Below are 17,810 nucleotides of genomic sequence, written 5' to 3'. Positions count from 1 at the left end.
AACTGATGTAATTAACCAGCAACCCTTCCACAAGGAAAGGAATAAATGGAAATGTCACTTCAAAGAAAACAAGTAAGAAGAGGTCTGAGAGGAAAGAAAGGACTAAAAATCAAGAAACTCAACCAGTGGCAAAGAACTACCTCAGTGTCATTGCAAAAAACAGTAACGTGGGATCTACCAGGCCAGTCCGCTCCTTGATGCCTTCCTCGGCAAGGAAGCTAGTAAGGGTCCAGGACAAGGTGCCCGAGTCCCTGGGTTCAAGTTCCACCTCAGAGAGTGACTAGTTGTGCACACTCTCTCTCTAGGTCTCAACTTCTTCCCCTTCTAAAAAAGATGATGACAACACCCATTTAACCCACCTCAAACACTGCGGTGAGGAACCAGATGGTGATGGACAAATGGAAGGATTCCAACAGTGTGATAAAATTCCTGGCTTGTTAACATACTTCTCCCAAATCTTTCCAATTAGGACAAAGGCAGAGAACTTTCTCACTACCCATTCCTCCTGGCCCGAGGGGGACAGTGCAATGATGTAATGACTGCTCATGAAATCTGCCGTCTTAGACCCCCTTTCCCACTGTCGGAAGCTTCTCTGTTACAGACTAAAGGAAAACGTGGCTTCGTTCCTAGGAACTGACCGGTTCTGAGCAATGAGAGCCATCTTTGTAGTCTGCTTCTATCTAACACATGCTTCATGGACTAATTCTCACGTCTCTGTTAAATCTATTTTCCTTGTCATGTCAGACAGCTGTTCTCACATCCACACTGTGCGGGGCAGTACAGCTGTCAAGAAAGTGCAGTGGAGCCATTTGCCACATTCTCTGAATTAATCATGTCTTAGCTTTGTAATTAGGGAGAAAAGTGACTTTCTCATTCACACTCTCAAAATCCCAAATGCAATGTTTCCTTGTCATCTAAGTCCCTCGGTCCTCACTCAAGAAGTGAGGTTCACCCTCTACTCCAGTCAAGAGGTATCCAGGTTGTGAATGAAGAGGTAAGTCTGTTACAGACAATGATTACTTCTCCTCCAAACACTCTGAGTGCGCTCCGAAAGCAGGGCACCGTACCAGCCCCTCAGCTGGATTCTAATTTCAACATCATGTTCGGAGAGAGGCATCCAGGTACGCAAAGGGCCACTTTTGCAGGAGTGCCTGACTGTGACCTGCCCTGGAACACCATTGCGACTTTTTGGTTCCCTGCTCTGTCTTCTCTTTGCTATTTTGCTCTGTTAGTTTGCATTTATTTAAAAGAGCCAGTTAATCCAAATGGCACCAATTTGTATGACTTCAGGTGTTAGTGTTTCGTTGAATGTCAACCCCTCACTTCTCTGCTATCTTCTAGAAATGAAAATCATTCTGCACAGAGAAAGTTTTTCCTGTATTCCGGGCAGACACAATGCTGAGAGCTCTGTATCTTTAAACACCAAACACACATAATACCCTTAGACAGCCAAATCGTATTACAAGATGCAAGATTTCAACATTCCGGCACACTGCCAGAGCCTAATGGCCAGCAAGACGCTGAAGTAAGGAAATGAGCCTGCATTAAACCTACAAGTAAGTCAACAATCAATAGCTCAGGATTACAGTAAAGATTTGATGTGCCCCTTAAATTGCTTCTAGCAGCATCCTTCTAACTCCAGCTCAGCTTCAGAAGCAAAACAAAACAAAGATGATCAAGCAAGAAGCGGAACACAACCTATTTCCCAAGCGCAAAGCCTTGGCATTTCAAACTAAGAGCTGCACCAGGATTGCAGAGACTTCCCTGTGTACCTGCAGGCAGCAGACCTGAGACAAAGCAGGCTGAACTCAGACAGCAAACTAATCTGACAGCTCAGAGAGCAGAGCGCTATGGCAGAAAGCAAGGACCTGGGGAAGTGGGGGAAGCGAGTCTGGCCTTCCTGCATGTTCATCCCCCCAAAAAGATGGCAGGGGTTTGTTCCAAGGTCTGGAAAGCACATAATCAGTGTCATTTATTGTATTACTAAGCATATGCCAATAAGAGCAATGCCCACCACATCCACTAGACTTTCTACTCTTAATTTTGCTCTTAATGAGCACTCAATGATACTTCTATGTCATATGTCCACTACCTCCCTCCTCCAAATAGTTCCTGAAAATCCACTCCTTTACTAGGATGCACTTAGTCTACGAATGAAATTTAAATCCTAGGGCAGTAAGGGCACAGCACTGAAAAACCAACAGAACAGAGTTCACGTCCTTCGCATGTAGTCTCTGAGTCTTTATGTTCAACAGGGAAATCGGCACAACAGATTAAAGGATGAACCCAGAAAGTGCCTGGTACAGCTTCTGCACATAATAAATGCTCAGTAAACCTTAGCTCCGCCTCCCTGGTTTCAGCTGGCACAAAACAGAAAGCAGGAATTCAAACTCGACTTTGATGCGCTGTTCCAGTGTGGCAGCAGGAAGCACTTGAAAGAAAAGAAGGGAGGGTGGGGGAGGGGGTAGGGAGGCAGAAGGCACAGCTCTTTAACTAGCACTACTCAAGTACAGTGTACCAGTCCGCAAAGACTTTGTTCCCAGTCTGCGGCAGATGAGGACAAAAATTGAGAGTAAGCTTTTTGAAACATTATAGCAATCTGACAGGAGTAATTTCACATTCACTGAATTCAATTTTTAAAACTAGGGCTTGTACTTCACATATCTTTTATTTCACTTTTTCCTAGTTAATTCATTTTTACTGTATTTTTATCAAAGTATCTCTCCATTTGATATAAAATCGGGGGGGGGGGGGGGCGCCTTGTCTGAGTAGCAGTAATTTATTCAGTAAGCACCTTCTGGATAAATACCACCCACCACTATGCTCCAACATTAAGGCATCTGGGCAGTTTGGGATCTCGTCATACACCAAGTGCTACGAATGCCCATAAACTCCGAGGACCCGCCAGGGCCTGCTCGCTTAGAAACTGGCCCTGCTGAGACAGACTGAAAACACTGTGGATAAGAGACCCAACAAGAGAGGAGGCGGGGGCTGTTTCTACTCTTCCCTAAGAGATAGCGAGAGTATTTTAAAACAAATAGTTGTTTTTAAAGAAAAGGGAAGTGTGGAGGATACTGTTCCCCCATATCTTTTCATTCATATCATTCAAAGAAATAAACCAAATTGGGTAGTAATAATAAAAACCAGCCAGTAAACCCACACTTCCACATGTGTGCTGCTGACCTAACCACCACCCCATATGTTATAAGTAAAATAGCCCAGTCCTGGCTGGGAAGATGTTTTCTACGACAAGGGCTCTTTCTGTCCAATTTCTTGGGAGCCGGGTTGCACCCAGCCTTGCTCAGCAGACCTGGCTGCAGTGTCATGAGCACAGGCAGGGTTTTGCTGACGGCATCTTGGCCTCACAGCCACGCCACCATCCGTGGCCTCGCCCTTCCGTCCTCTGGGATAATTAAGAGGGCGCGGACATCGCTAAGGCCACTGCTGATGGACTGTGAGTGCTGCAGACCCGGGGCTGCCAGCAACCCGAGCTTTGGGGACTTGCTCTATCTCCCTGTGTCTGGAGTGTAAGGTGGAAGCAGGAAAACACTTAAAAAGAAAGCAGTGCACCCTGGGTCAGAGAGCTCTGTGGCAAGAGAGATTCTATGCACAGGTCTTTCAGCAGCGGATGCTGCCTGTGCTACCTCCCAGCTGCTTTTCCGGGTCCCCAGCACACAAACCAACAAGAAAACGAAACCAGAATCCGCCCTGCTGGAGCCCTGCTCTCAGCTTCCTCGGGTACAGTGGGGACATGGGTCCCAAAGTGTTGTGACTGCGGAGCCATGCTTTGCAAACATCACTGACGGAAGGAGCCTCATCAGCCCGCAGGCCTGTAAACCTCTGATCAAACATTCCAAAACTGAAATAGATGACGGGGCACTGTGGCCAGCAAAGCAACATGGCACACAGGATCAAGGGCTACCATCTGGGAACGAAAGACCTGTCTACAGAAATGCATCCAATGGAGGTTTTAACCCTCATTTAAATCACACCTATTCCAGTATCAAATAGTTTTGCAAACAAAAAGATATGCCCATTTCTGGTTCCTGATACCAAGCAATTTAAAGACATCAGACAGATGATGATGTATGTGCCCCATCTCCTGAGTGCTGGGGCAGTGACAGATGTCTGCAGTTCAGAGACGCCTCGGGAAGGAGGGAGGATGACTCAGCTCCAGTTCAAGGCACCAGGGCCTGGGCCAGTGTCTGAAGTACTCTATTAAATTGCTAGATAAATACTTTAGCCCTGGGCTTCTCCCAAAACCCTCTGACAGAATCACTGCAAGTCCTTCAAGCTGGTAACTGATCCTCCCTCCCGCACTGCAGGGTGTCAGAACCCTCAGGGAAGACAAAGTGCCTGTCATTTCCACTTGCTCGGACCGCACTCAGTGTCCACTTACTCAAGCTTGTGGTGAGAGCCCTGCGTTCAGGACAAGAGCAAATGGACAAGTCAAAACCCGAAATCTTATATCCTTGGCTCACCTAAGAGCAGATTTTTACATTTCCCACAGCCAATGCCCTTAACACTCATTTTATTTCCAGAGTTACCATTTTTAATTCCATTCAAAGGAGACTTTTTAATGTAATTGCACGCTTTGCCACCAGACCGCGGCGCCTACCTTCTCCCTTATCACACCCTGGCAGAAAAATTAAATCCTTTCAGGACTCTCCACAGCAATCGGCATCGGACTACCTAATGATAAACGCAGGACATGATGGCACATCCACCTGCTTCTGCCAGAACAATTCTTTTTCCTTTTTCACGTGTTTACTGGCTTTTACCAGCTCTGAGGTTTAAGCTGGGTCACGGTTTAATGACAATGAGCAGCAAATGTGTGGGTTAAGTGGGGGTGATGTGGACACTGTGGCACCCAACAGGAGACGGTGGCACACCGACTGCCCTGGACAGGAGCAGCGGGCACGGTGGGACCCGCCTCCCCCACCTGCACTTCGGCTCAGCAGCTGGACCTGGGCCTAAAACGCACCTGGAGCTCCTCCCGGGAACGGGTTTCTCTCGAACTCACAGAAGGTGGATCCAGTGAGAACTGGGCTCATTCGCTAGTGAACCTGGGAACATCAGCTATAGGTTGTTCTGAGTCCACAATAGGCAGCTGTTACTAGCTGAGAAAGGACACCATTCAAATACCTATTAAAGTCCTTAAAAATCTCAAAACAAAGGTTACCATGCAGCTCCCTCAGGGACAAAGGTGGTCGATAAACATACCTGCCTAAGGGAAAACCTTCCCACTACTCCATTCCATGCAACAGTCGCTTATCGTTTCATATGTGAAGACGTGTCAAGAGCGAAGTCTTACTCCTTCAGTCCATCATTTCAAAATTTCTAATAACCCATTTGGCCCTGATCACCATTCTGTGCAGAAAAGCCTGCCCAAGCATACTAAGAAACAGACAATAGGGAAGGCATGTTTTTTTCTAGACTATTTCTCAGACGAGTTATACAAATTATCAGTAGGCAAATAGATGCAACTCTTATGAAGGAACCTCATCTCTTCCTTAAATTTACTAGAGCAGTGCTGGGAAGACCTGCCCTTAGTACACATGCTTAGAGGTTTCAACTTTTAGAAACAGATGAAAATGACAACTCCATTTCTTTAAAAATAATCCCAGAATTGAGATATCATCCACCTACCCAGAATGCACTTTCCCTCGACTGCTTCGAGCAAGGGAAAGCTCACTGTGCTTTTTCCTCAGTATTAACATTTCGCCAACAATCTTCCTGAAGAGCTGCGCTTAGCGCGTTACCCATTCTAGGCAAGTCTGACTCTTTCCAACCAAGGTTACGCCACCAGAGAGAGTCATGTTTATACTTACCAAAGCCATGCAGTTTCTTCTGATTATGTGAAAGATAAGCTAAGAGTGGTTTAAACATACTCCACATTTCCAAGGTCAAGAAGAGAAAAAGGAAATAATGAATATTTTATTATAGACACAATGTGATAAGAAAAACAAGGTTTTAACAAGTCAATTACTATTGCACTGTTAGCTGTATGTGTGACAGATTGGTTTCCCTGACTTTAATTTTCTTATACTTATTTTATCCTCTAAGACTTTTTTTCCTCTTTATTCATACAGGACAGATTTCCATCTGGAAATTTATAAAGACCTTGAGTATAAGACTTTTTTTTTTTTGGCAGAGACAGAGAGAGTCAGAGAGAGGGACAGCTAGGGACAGACAGACAGGAAGGGAGAGAGATGAGAAGCATCAATCATTAGTTTTTCGTTGCGACACCTTAGTTGTTCATTGATTGATTTCTCATATGTGCCTTGACCGGGGGGGCTACAGTAGACAGAGTAACACCTTGCTCGAGCCAGAGACCTTGGGTTTAAGCTGTTGAGCCTTGCTCAAGCCAGATGAGCCTGCGCTCAAGCTGGCAACCTCGAGGTCTCGAACCTGGGTCCTCCACATCCCAGTCCGACGCTCTATCCATTGCACCACTACCTGGTCAGGCAAGATCTTTTTTTTTTTAAGGGACTAAATATTTGCTTATCTAAAATTTGAATTGTCTGTTCACTTGTAGGGGAACATTAAGAAAGTTGATTTTCTTAAGCAGTAAAATCAACATATTAAATTTGGAGGTCATGGGGAGAGAGATCCCAGAAGTCTAGCATCGGGGTGGCATCTAAGGAGAGCCTTAGAGGGTCAGACTGAAAGGGCTGGGACATTTCAGAGGTGCTACTCCAATAAAGAAGGGTGGTAAGCAAAGGCCTAACATAAAAAAAGGGAAAGATTAGGCCATCTGATTGGCTGAAGTAGAAACACACACACACACACAAACTCTCTCATACACGTTAGCTCTTCCTACCTTAGAAAAGTACCATGATTTAATCCTACTTATATTTACCCTAAAAACTTGTTAGTACTTTTACAAATCCGACTGTTTCTGGCTGAATAATGTCTCTACATAAATCTCTCGAACATATTATCGTTCTGGACTTAGGGCAGGCCAAACCAATTACTAATAGAGCCCTTACTTTAAAAAGGAGAGGTAGATTTGACAGACACGAGGAAAAACCTGTGAAGACAGAGGCAGAGGTTGGAGTTAAGTTGCCACAAACCAAGGAATGGCAGGAGCCACCAGTGGCCCAAAGAGGGACTCTCCCCTGCAGCCTCCAGAGAGCGTGGTGCTGCCAACACCTTCATTTCAGAACTCCTGACCTCCAGAACTGTAAGAAGTACATTTCTAACGGTTTAGCCCAGTAAGTTCATGGTAATTTGTTCTGGCAGCCCTAGGAATCTATATTTTGGTCTGATGTCATCTGGAAATAGTATGGCCTGATGCTGAGGAACTGTAGCTCTCACTTTTATGACCAGCTCAGGCTCTTTCTGCACAGCTGTCTTCAAATATACATGTAATGTAGTGAAAAAGCCCAATATATACGTGGAACTGTGTAAATTTGCACTTTATTACTAGAATGTAGTACACGGCATGCACGGTTTAGTAGGTCTGCTCAGATCAGAACAAAGATGTGCAATGCACCCTCCATACTTTTTTCCAAAGACAGAAGCAAGCAAGCGGATCTCTGAGAGGACCTGTACCCCCACGCCCCTCGGACTCACTTACCATAGAGCAGGACAGTCATTCTGTTAACATGTCCTGTTCACAGTTACTGCTCTTCACCTCTGCTACACAAATGTGTAGGCCTTCTTTATAACCATTCCAAAAAGTAGAATCAATACACATTTGTTTTAAAATTCTACTAGCATCAGCCATACAGATATTCCAGTGAGGTTTTTTTAGCTATGTTACCTGTGCTGGCCACAGCAAACTTTTAAAAATGCATTCTCAGTGGACGCGAACATCACTGATTATGAGAAACAAATCCATAACAGCATAAAGCCCATGTTAATTTCAAGCTCAATTAGAAACAGAGGAAATATAATCAATGTTTACCACCTAGAAAAGGGCTATCCAGGGTTGTTACATGGAAAATTGCCTTTCCAAGCACCTAATGCTGCAAACAATAGATGGGACAGTCCTGGGCAGCACCTGTCAAAGGACTCCCCCCCCCACACACACAGCGTTTACTCTTGTAAATTTATAAACTAACATAATACAATATATTCACTGACTGGTACCCAGCACATGCGATTGGGGTGTACTCTCACCTCCAAAACCACACTGATTAGAAGACAGTTCAGACACAAAAATCCATCAGATTTACGGCATGGAAATTTTATCTCAATAAAACTGTTAAAAAGATGTCCATCAAAAAGTATATCTGGATTTTCTAAAAACAAAAAAATTGAAAATTTTCAAGCTAACTCTTCTTGGATAACAAATACATCATGAGGGAAAAAAAACAAAAAAAACCCCAACCACTCCATACTAAGGAAAAAGGCTGACTTGGTTTTTCTTATATTTAACTACTAACCAAGAAGTCAGGCAAGGACATGACACTACTGTGCGTACAGGAAGTCTAAGCACACAGGTCAGCTGTGCCCCACGATGCAACTTAAAGCTCCCAATCCCTACTAATAACCAGAGCCATCTCAGATCAAGCCAAAGCCTCAGCCCTTTAATAGTTAAATTTTCTCCATGAAATGCTTTGCTAACAAGAAGATGAAGTCAATGAGGACTTATTTTGAAACTACAGTCTTTTCTTCAGGTCTGAGTGCTCAATTCCCAATTAATCAAAAGCTACCTTGGATTGACCATTTTGCATTTCTGAAGCTATTCCAGAAAAGCCTGACTAGGAGGTACAATTTTGAAATGGAAGTATCCTTCCTCTCAAAGTTCAAAGATTTCCCAGGAGTCAGGACCAAAACTCTTAGCCCTGCTCATTTCAAATTAAGAAACTCTAACTTGACCAAGCATACAAAGCTAGGAAACATCTGACGAAGGTGTTGACGGGGAATGCTCACACATTAAGGAAAGGTCAGAATAATTAACCGGATCACTCAATGCATTCAGGAACCTGTCCTTCTTATCTCAAAGCAAAAAATGGAGTACCACGTCAGTGGGAACGCATGAAGTGCATCACAAAATGTGGCTGAGTATTATTCCAAATATGCCAAACAAAATTTAAAAAGTTCATTTTTAAAATAAACAACTTCTTTGGTATTTTAAACATCAAAACCACTCAGCAAGTGCCATTTCTTTCTATACTACGAAGGGCTAAGGGTACTTCCAAAATACATGATGATCACTCAATGAGCTGAGCTCTATGCCATTCACCCACTTCAGCCCTGTTACACAGATTTTTTTTTTTCTGAAGTTGGAAACAGGGAGGCAGTCAGGCTCCCGCAAGCACCCGACCGGAATCCACCCGGCATGCCCACCAGGGGGCGATGCTCTGCCCATCTGGGGAGTTGCTCTGTTGCGACCAGAGCCATTCTAGCACCTGAGGCAGAGGCCACAGAGCCATCCTCAGCACCCGGGCCAACTTTGCTCCAATGGAGCCTTGGCTGCGGGAAGGGGAGAGAGAGACAGAGAGGAAGGAGAGGGGGAGGGGGTGGAGAAGCAGATGGGTGCTTCTCCTGTGTGCCCTGGCCAGGAATCAAACCTGGGACTCCTGCATGCCAGGCCAACGCTCTACCACTGAGCCAACCGGCCAGGGCTACACAGATTTCTTTATAGAGCATCAAGCAAGTGAAATAGAAGGAGAGGAGGGAAACAGCTAAATATTTTTTTAAAAACGTTAAGTGACAAGTTAAGTATATATACCATTTTAAGATTACATGGAGGCCCTGGCCAGTTGGCTCAGTCGTAGAGTATCAGGCTAGCCTGTAGATGTCCCGGGTTCAATTCCTGGTCAGGGCACACGGAGGAACTGCCCTTCTGCTTCTCCACCCACCCTCCTCTTTTCCTGTCCCATAGCCATGCTAAAGCGCATCAGCTCTGGGCTCTGAGGATGGCTCAGTGGAGCTTCCACTTCAGGTGCTAAAAATAGCTCAGCTGAGCATGGCCCCAGTTGGCAGAGCATGGGCCCCAGACCCAGGCGGGGGGGGCCAGGAGGATCCCAGTCGAGGCACATGCAGGAGTGTGTCTCTCTATCTCCCCTCCTCTCAATCGGAAAAGAAGGGGGGAAAAAGGATTACATGAAAATAAGAAGGCATCTAGTACATAAAACTGCAAAATACTGGATTTCTATACTCTGGAAACAGCAATAACAGAAAAAAACAATGACTCTCTATATATTTATTCAAGTCTCAACTCAAAGAACAGGGTTTTAGGTTTCTGAATTGGAAAAAATACAGAATTGTGACCATTACATGGACTTAAACAGCTCTTGTGAAGGGTAGTGGGGTAGAGAGTACTAATTCATATTGAGCCCAAATAGTAACACAAGTAGTACCCATTTGTACTAGGATTTGCCTTTGTAGGACCTGGATCCTTTCAATTCAAAGGTGAATCAGTAATAAAAATGGTACCCTGCTGTCTCTTTACTCCAGCACAAATGCAGCAGTCTAATCCCCCACCCCACCCACACACACACACAAAACCAGCTTCTGATTAGGTTAAAATAATCAATTGTGCCAGAGGCATGCGAGGTTAAATGGACTGGAGTGCTCTATTGGACAATTTCCTGGTGCCACCAATGTAGCCAAATACCTCCTAGAAATCGAGGAGTAGGTTCTAGTAAACAGTACTCTAAATTTCCTCAGTTCTCTGCCAACCAATGCAAGCAAGATGGAGAAAGAAATGTGGAAGACGAACAATAAAACTATGTGAGATCTAGCAAAAAAGCCAGAGAAACCCACAACTAAAGTCACTGTGCCTTGGACTAAGCCCAGGGAAGGAAGGGAAATCTGCTCTCACAATTACAATAATTCAAAAGTGCAGGTTGGAATGGCTTCCTGAACCTCCGACTCGCAGAGCCTCTGGAAATACCCCGAAGTTCCCCACTAACCCTCCAAAGCCGAGTCTCCCACTCTCTTAACGCCTGAGGAAGGGGAGAGACACACAGGACTCTGGACCCCACATCAGCTGGTCGACAGAGGGCCAAGGGCCCGCAGTCCGGGCTGCACGCTGAGGTCCACCTGCACGAGTCCAGGCACCTAGCTGGTCCCCACCTGCACTAGCCCTTACCTGAATGTCTGTGTCCTTCACGGGCTCCAGAGGCTCGAAGGTGGTGGCCGCGCTGAGGCTCTCCAGGCGCTGGGAGATGTGGGAGATGTCAAGTCCCCGAGACCCCAGGAGAACTGACCTGCATGAGGACAGAGGGCAGGGAGGGAAAAGGACGGCTAAGACACCAACTAAGCTGCACAACACACTGGAGCATTTTTTACCCAAAACTTCCTGTACGCTGCCGAGACACTTCCAGTTTTGTTTGCCTAGATGCTTTTATATGGTTGTTTTATAACTTTCCACAAAGACCTGTCCCCTGAAATAACAGACACAACACTGCATTTGGTAGCAAGAGAGAGGGTTCTGATTGTGGCTGAATTTGAATAAGAAGCTTGTCAGTATAGCATGAGACCATATCAATAAAATAATAGGCCTGCCTGCTCCAAACACGTTCCAGTGAAGAAGACCATGAGACAGACGATATTCTCATCCCCATTTTACAGATGGGAGAACCAAGGTGCAAAGATGTTAACCAACTAATCCAAAGTCACAGAGCCAGGAAAGAGCAGAGCCAGTCCAACTCCAGAGCCCCAACTCTTTGCACCATCCTACATTTACAGCTTCTGTAAAGACAGATAACAGTGACCCACAAAGTTTCGGAGCTTCAGGAATAACCTAGTCCAAAGGTCCTTCATTAGCTGAGGGAACAGAGCCCAGGGCGATCAGTGACTGACAAAGGGCAGTCAAAGCACAACCCGAGACCAGCTCTCCACGGCTTCCTCCAGAAGCCCACCGCGCGCTCCACGTGTCCTGCTCCCTCTCTGCTGCCCAAGGCCAGTGACTCCGGAGGCTGTCACCTGACTAACACGTGTTCTTGAAGGGAGATGGGAATAACACAGTTAGCTTTATTTCTACTTATCTGGGGCAATGTAACAATGGAAGAGAGAGAAAAAAATCAGATTCTCAGTGATATCTAGAACACTCTCCAGGAGAAACTTGAGGGAATTGGACTGTTTAGATGGTTGCTTTTGGATTATGATTTAGTACCCAAAAATCCCACCGACAAAAACCGAGTGCACCCTGAGTAACTTAGAAGAAGCTAGACCCCTGGGCAGCATGAATAACCCTAACACCTATGTGCGACACCTGAAACTGCCGATGCTGAACAGACTTACTGGGAAGAGGTAGGACTACCCATGTTTATTTCTACCCTATTAAGAACTGCAGAAATAGATGGCGTGCACCTGGCAGGCTCCCCACTGCAGATCTCTGTCTCCTCCATGGAGAAGGTCAGCAGTAACACCACCCCTGGGGCTTCCACTCCAGGTTGTTATGTCAGACAATCTTGCCTCTCTTTCCCAAGGATCCTTAATAGCTAACTTTCTGTACAGTGGCTCCCTGCCCTGGGTGCTCACTAGAATCACCTAGGCAACTTTCCTCCCAAGGATTCTGATTCCTGTTGAGCAAAGCCCTCCTTCCTTTTTTATAACAGCTTGACTGAGATATAATTCACATACCATACAATTCACCCGTTTAAAGTGTACAATTCAGTGGGTTTTAGTATATTCCCAGAGTTGTACCACCATCACAATTTTAGAACATTTTCATCACCCCCAAAATAACCCCCTTACCCATCAGCAGTCACTCATGTCCCCCAATCCACCCACTCCCTAGGCAACCGCTAATCTACTTTCTATCTGTATAAATTTGCCTTTTCTGAACATCGCACATAAATGGAACTATACAATATGTACTCTTTGGAGTCAGAATTCTTTCTTTCTTTTTTTTTTTTTAACAGAAACAGAGGGACAGAGAGAGGAACAGACAGACAGACATGAAGGGAGAGAGATGAGAAGCATCAAGTCTTCATTGTGGCCTTAGTTGTTCATTGATTGCTTTCTCATACATGCCTTGACTGGGGAGCTACAGCAGAGCAAGTGACCCCTTGCTCAAGCCAGCGACCTTGGGCTTCAAGCCAGAGACCTTGGAGCTCAAGCCAGCAACCCCACGCTCAAGATGGTGAGCCCATGCTCAAGCCAGTAACCTCAAAGTTTGCTTTTTTTTACCTCAAAGTTTTGAACCTGGATCCTCTGCATCCCAGTCCGACGTTCTATCCACTACACCACCGCCTGGTCAGGCCAGGCTTCTTTCTCTTAGCACAATGTTTTCAAGGTTCATCCACATTGAATCACGTCTCAGTATTCATTCTTTTTCATTGCCAAATAGTATTCCATTGTGTGGATAGGCCACACTTTCTTTTTCAGTTCATCAGTTAATGGACATTTGGGTTGTTTCCACTTTTTAGCTATTATGAATAATGCTATTAACATTCATGCTCCAGTTTTTGTGTAGACAGTTGTCTTCATTTCTCTTGGCATTTAAAAATCAGCTATTAGACTTGTTAGAAGAGAAAGTTCATCTAGGTGGGCGGTGCCTGCCAGAACTGCACAGTGCTTGTGCAGAGCCCTGATGGGGAAGCAGGCGGGGGTTGATAAAGGAGGCAGGGAGTCTAGCATAGGACCAGAAACTTTCAGCTTCTAAAAGTAGAAAAACCTAAAGGTTTTCTGCCCTCAACATGACCCAATTTCCAGAAACCAGGCAGCTTCTTCTGAGCAAAAAGCCATGGAGGGGGGGTCAAACACTCCAGTCCCAGGAGAAAAGAACAAAACTGTTCTTGGTGTCCACGGTGAGCAAGACCAAAGACACGAGGTCTGTGTTCAAGCTCCACCTGTCACTTACTGCCTGAAAATCTGAGACACGTCACCTTTCCAAGCTTCATTTCTCCGTTAAATGTGAACAGAAATCCCAGCCTCTCCCACCGCCCCGGGCTTGTGAAGACCGAGCCGTCAGGAGAATGCCAATGACAACCCTTTGAACACTGAGAGGGGCCCTAGGAATGAATGTGAGGGAGTCTTCCCGACTGAGCTGGATCTGAATCCTGGCTGGGCCCCTCGCTGTCTGACGTTGCTCAATTATAAAAGGGAGATAATAACACTTATTTCACAGGGTTATTTTAAGAAAAAATTATGTAAGGCATGTAAAGTGCTTGGCACAGTACCTTACAAATACTAAGTGCTTTAAAAGGCAGCTTAGTAGTATTATTATAAAGTTATAATTGGCTGTGTAACTTCGAGCAAATTAATATTTGTGTATGCTTTGCACGAACATGGAGAAAAGTGCAAAAGAATAAGCAAATTAGTAACACTGGTTACCTTGCAGCATAAAATAAGGGTGAAAGAGGGATTGCTAGCTTTTTCTCTTGTACATTTCTAGGTTGTCTGGCTTCTGAGTTTGAATGGAAAAGTCCAGGGAAGCATCTCAGCTAGGGGCGGGGGCATCCAACTGATGACAGGGGCTCACAGAAGGTGTCACAGCTACTGATGATACTTTGTGTCTCAACAGTGCAAGGCGCACATAGGTATTCACTCATTTTATTATTTACACCAAGAGTCAGCAAACTCGTCCTTAAAAGGCCGACAGGAAGTGTGTCGGGCTTTGCAGGCCACAGTCGCTGTCATAACGACTCAACCTGCCATGACAGCACAAAAGCAGCAGAAACCATAGACAAGTGTGGCCGCTGGCTCGGCTCGTGGTCATACCTGCCAGCCCGATGAACACCTGTACGTGTGTTACGCGTACTCTTCTTCAGGTGTGAAGAAATCTAACAATTTAAAAATATTAAACACACAGAAGCAAAAGAGCTATCAAATCTGTTCCCTAAGTAAAAAAAACCCAACAAAGTGTATTGAAACAAATGAATTCAGATCGAACTAATTTTAAGCCTATAATCTAATTTTAATCAAAATCTTAAAGAATTTTCTTTCATAATGTATTTCATGTAAGAAAAAATTTCCTACTCAGTTCTCTCCTCTACGCTCACTCACCCTGTACTAAAATATTCACAGCACACTATGCCTCTGCCGCTCAAGACGGAAAATTCCAGTCAACGGCCCCTTGGTTTCTTTTTAAGCACTTGCCCCACCCTATATCCATTCTTTCAATATTCCAACTTCCTCCTCCCTAAAATAATGCACTTAAGGTACAAGAGATGAGGAAGAGTGGAAATTTACAAGAAAGAGAACATGACTGATAACTGTTACCAAGAAAACATTTTCCCTTTTTGCTCTTAATAGGCTGTAACGCTGATGCAATTAAATTATAACTACAGCAACTCAGCTGGCACCACGGTCCTCTGGCTCCAGCAGCATCCTCGCACACTCAGACCCAGAGCTGCACGCTCAGACCGGGGCTGCAGGTGACAGGAGCAGCTCAGGGGCCTGCACGGAGGGCCACTGGCAGAGAAGTCTAAGGGCTGGCTGGGGTGCTGGGGACCATGCAGGGAGCAGCTGGCTGCATGCAGCTGCAGGGCCAGATCGTTAAACCCCGCTGGGGCTCCTCTGACTCACCTTCATCAATACCAACAGAACCAAAACGAACGAGTACCATTTTTAAAATAAACCTCTGGGAAGGCTTACAGAAGAATTTCTACAACACACTGACTCAGAAGAACAGCCAAAACATTCAGCTCTCAAGATTAGCTGGAAAAAGAATGTAGCCCTATACTAACTCCTGGGACATCGATTACACGCCCGAACCAAGTACCTGTGTGAACTTAGGTCTCGCTCAGTTCCATTCAGAGGCTGACAGTTTCCCACATCTCCACATAGTCTCAGTGACCTTCCAGACCCACCAGATCACAATGACAGCACCCTCCACCTTCGCATGTGCTCTGGAGTGGCCTCTCTGGCTTTGTGTGATCTGAGAATTCCTTGCCCTCTCCGAGTCTCAGCTGCTCAACTGTGAAAAGGGGACAATAGTCCTAATATTGGTGTGAGCATCAAGTAAAATCTTAAGTGTACCCAAGCTTCTAACACACAATAAGCAATCAGCAAATCACACTTTTTATGGAAAGCAGCAAATTTTTTCTGCCTCCCCAAATTATAAGCTCCCCGAGGACCATGTGTAATCAGTGGCCGGAGCCCTGAGACGGGCCAGGCCTGCGCAGCAGGGACCCCAAGCACAGGCATGTGGACTCCCAGCCCAGTCCTGTTGGGTAGCAGAGCAGCCACTGGCGGGCCTCCCGGCCAGCAGCATGTGTCCGCAGCTGCGCTCTCTGGTGCTCACCCCTTCCTGTGCTACAATCCACTAGCAGGGAGGGCACTGCCACAGCCTGCAGAGCACCTGCAGGGGCACCGACAGGAAGCACACAGAATGACTCCTCACCTGGGTGGCTTTCGCCACCGACTATGCATTAATTTCTTCCAAACACTCTTAAAAACTTTGCTCATCGCCTGACCTGTGGTGGTGCAGTGGATAAAGTGTCGACCTGGAAATGCTGAGGTCACCGGTTCGAAACCCTGGGCTTGCCTGGTCAAGGCACATATGGGAGTTGATGCTTCCAGCTCCTCCCCCGTCTCTCTCCTCTCTCTCTCTCTCTCTCTCTCTCTCTCTCTCTCTCTCTCTGTCTCTCTCCTCTCTAAAATGAATAAATAAAATAAAAATTAAAAAAAAAACACAAAAAACTTTGCTCATCACTGAATGCCCTCTGGCACTGAAAGTAACCCTTATCTGTGTGACCCACACTGACGGATATGCTCACGGGAGTCCGTGTGACCTGACAGTCAGTGAACCCAAGCAGGAACTCCTCTGACTGGCTTCTGCACGACCACACTCTTCGCCCCGTCCATCCTGATCACCTTTGTTTGTGACGGGCTCACAGCTTGGTCTGACAAACAGGTTGGACAACCCGGGCAGAGACAAAGCGAGGCTGCTGACTTGTGTACAGAACCCGGGTTCCCAAGAACCTGGCTTCTGTGTGTGTCATTTACAAACTGCATCTAAATTCAAGACCGGAAAGAAGCAACAGATCCTGCCTCGGCCGCCCTGCCCACCGCTGCCTCCCACCAGGACTCACGCCTTGACATCCGCAGTCTCCTGGGACGTGTGCGTGAGGGTTCGGGAACGCAGGCGCTCGCCCGCCTGCTGGATCTCCTGCAGGTTCCGTTCCACGTGGGGAAGCTCCGAGATGCCCTCGGTCTCAGCAGCCAGCTGTTCAGCTTGCTGCAGGAGTTCACCAAAGCCCTCGGTATCCATTGGGGGTGCAGATCCTAGAGGGGTAGGAGGGAAGGAGACCTCAGTCAAGGGAAAGACAGGCTTCAAACACTATCTGGATCTGTTACAAGCTTAATGAAACACTAGGACTTTTGTAAACAGAAGGAGACAGCTCATCAACAGGCGGGTTTGTTCCTGAACACAGCCCAAGAACAGGCCTGACATGAAATGAGTCAGCCTGTAAAGAGACAGATCCCCTCTGTGCTACTGACAGGCCCAAGACTGAGTTCTGCCCCCAGAACAAATGCAAAGACATGAAGTAACAAACCAGGATGCCTGCCTCCTTCCACGGACTCAGAGATGACAAGGAAATGGAAGCCACCCTCCTCCACTATTTCTCCACCTGTCTTAGTGACATGCCACCCCCTGCAGAGTGTTGGACAGTTTATAAGGCCTTCTCTCCAATGATTCTCAGCACTCTATGAGGCTCCTGAGCAGACAGGAGAAGCAACTCCAGTCCAGAGCTCAGCTCCTTGCCCAGAATACTCTCTGCTACAAAGTGGCTGAAGCAAGACCAGAAGAAGACAGGTCTGACTAATCCTGTTGTTCTCACCTGCCTGCTCTTCCACTAACACAAAAAAGAGTCGCTTCGAACTCATGTCCAAGTCTCAACTCATGTGTTCTTTAGCTTGTAAGATTACTGAGAGCAGAGATTCATGTCTGCTTGTCA

At 46.1% G+C, this 17,810-nt stretch overlaps 1 protein-coding gene across 1 annotated transcript in view; it reads right to left on the bottom strand.

Annotated features, from left to right (window-relative positions):
* Positions 1-17,810, bottom strand: part of NUP93 (nucleoporin 93) — a 91,843-nt gene that overhangs the window by 60,452 nt on the left and 13,581 nt on the right. The window contains exons 2-3 of the mRNA XM_066243313.1: positions 16,944-17,136; positions 11,051-11,168 (exon numbers count right to left, since the gene is read on the bottom strand). Of these exons, the coding sequence (XP_066099410.1) occupies positions 11,051-11,168; positions 16,944-17,122 (297 nt within the window). The 5' untranslated portion in view covers positions 17,123-17,136. The remainder of the gene's footprint in view (positions 1-11,050; positions 11,169-16,943; positions 17,137-17,810) is intronic.

Source organism: Saccopteryx bilineata, chromosome 9 (genome assembly GCF_036850765.1).
Source record: "Saccopteryx bilineata isolate mSacBil1 chromosome 9, mSacBil1_pri_phased_curated, whole genome shotgun sequence".
Taxonomy (NCBI): Eukaryota; Metazoa; Chordata; class Mammalia; order Chiroptera; family Emballonuridae; genus Saccopteryx; species Saccopteryx bilineata.
This window is presented reverse-complemented; position numbering and strand designations above follow the sequence as displayed.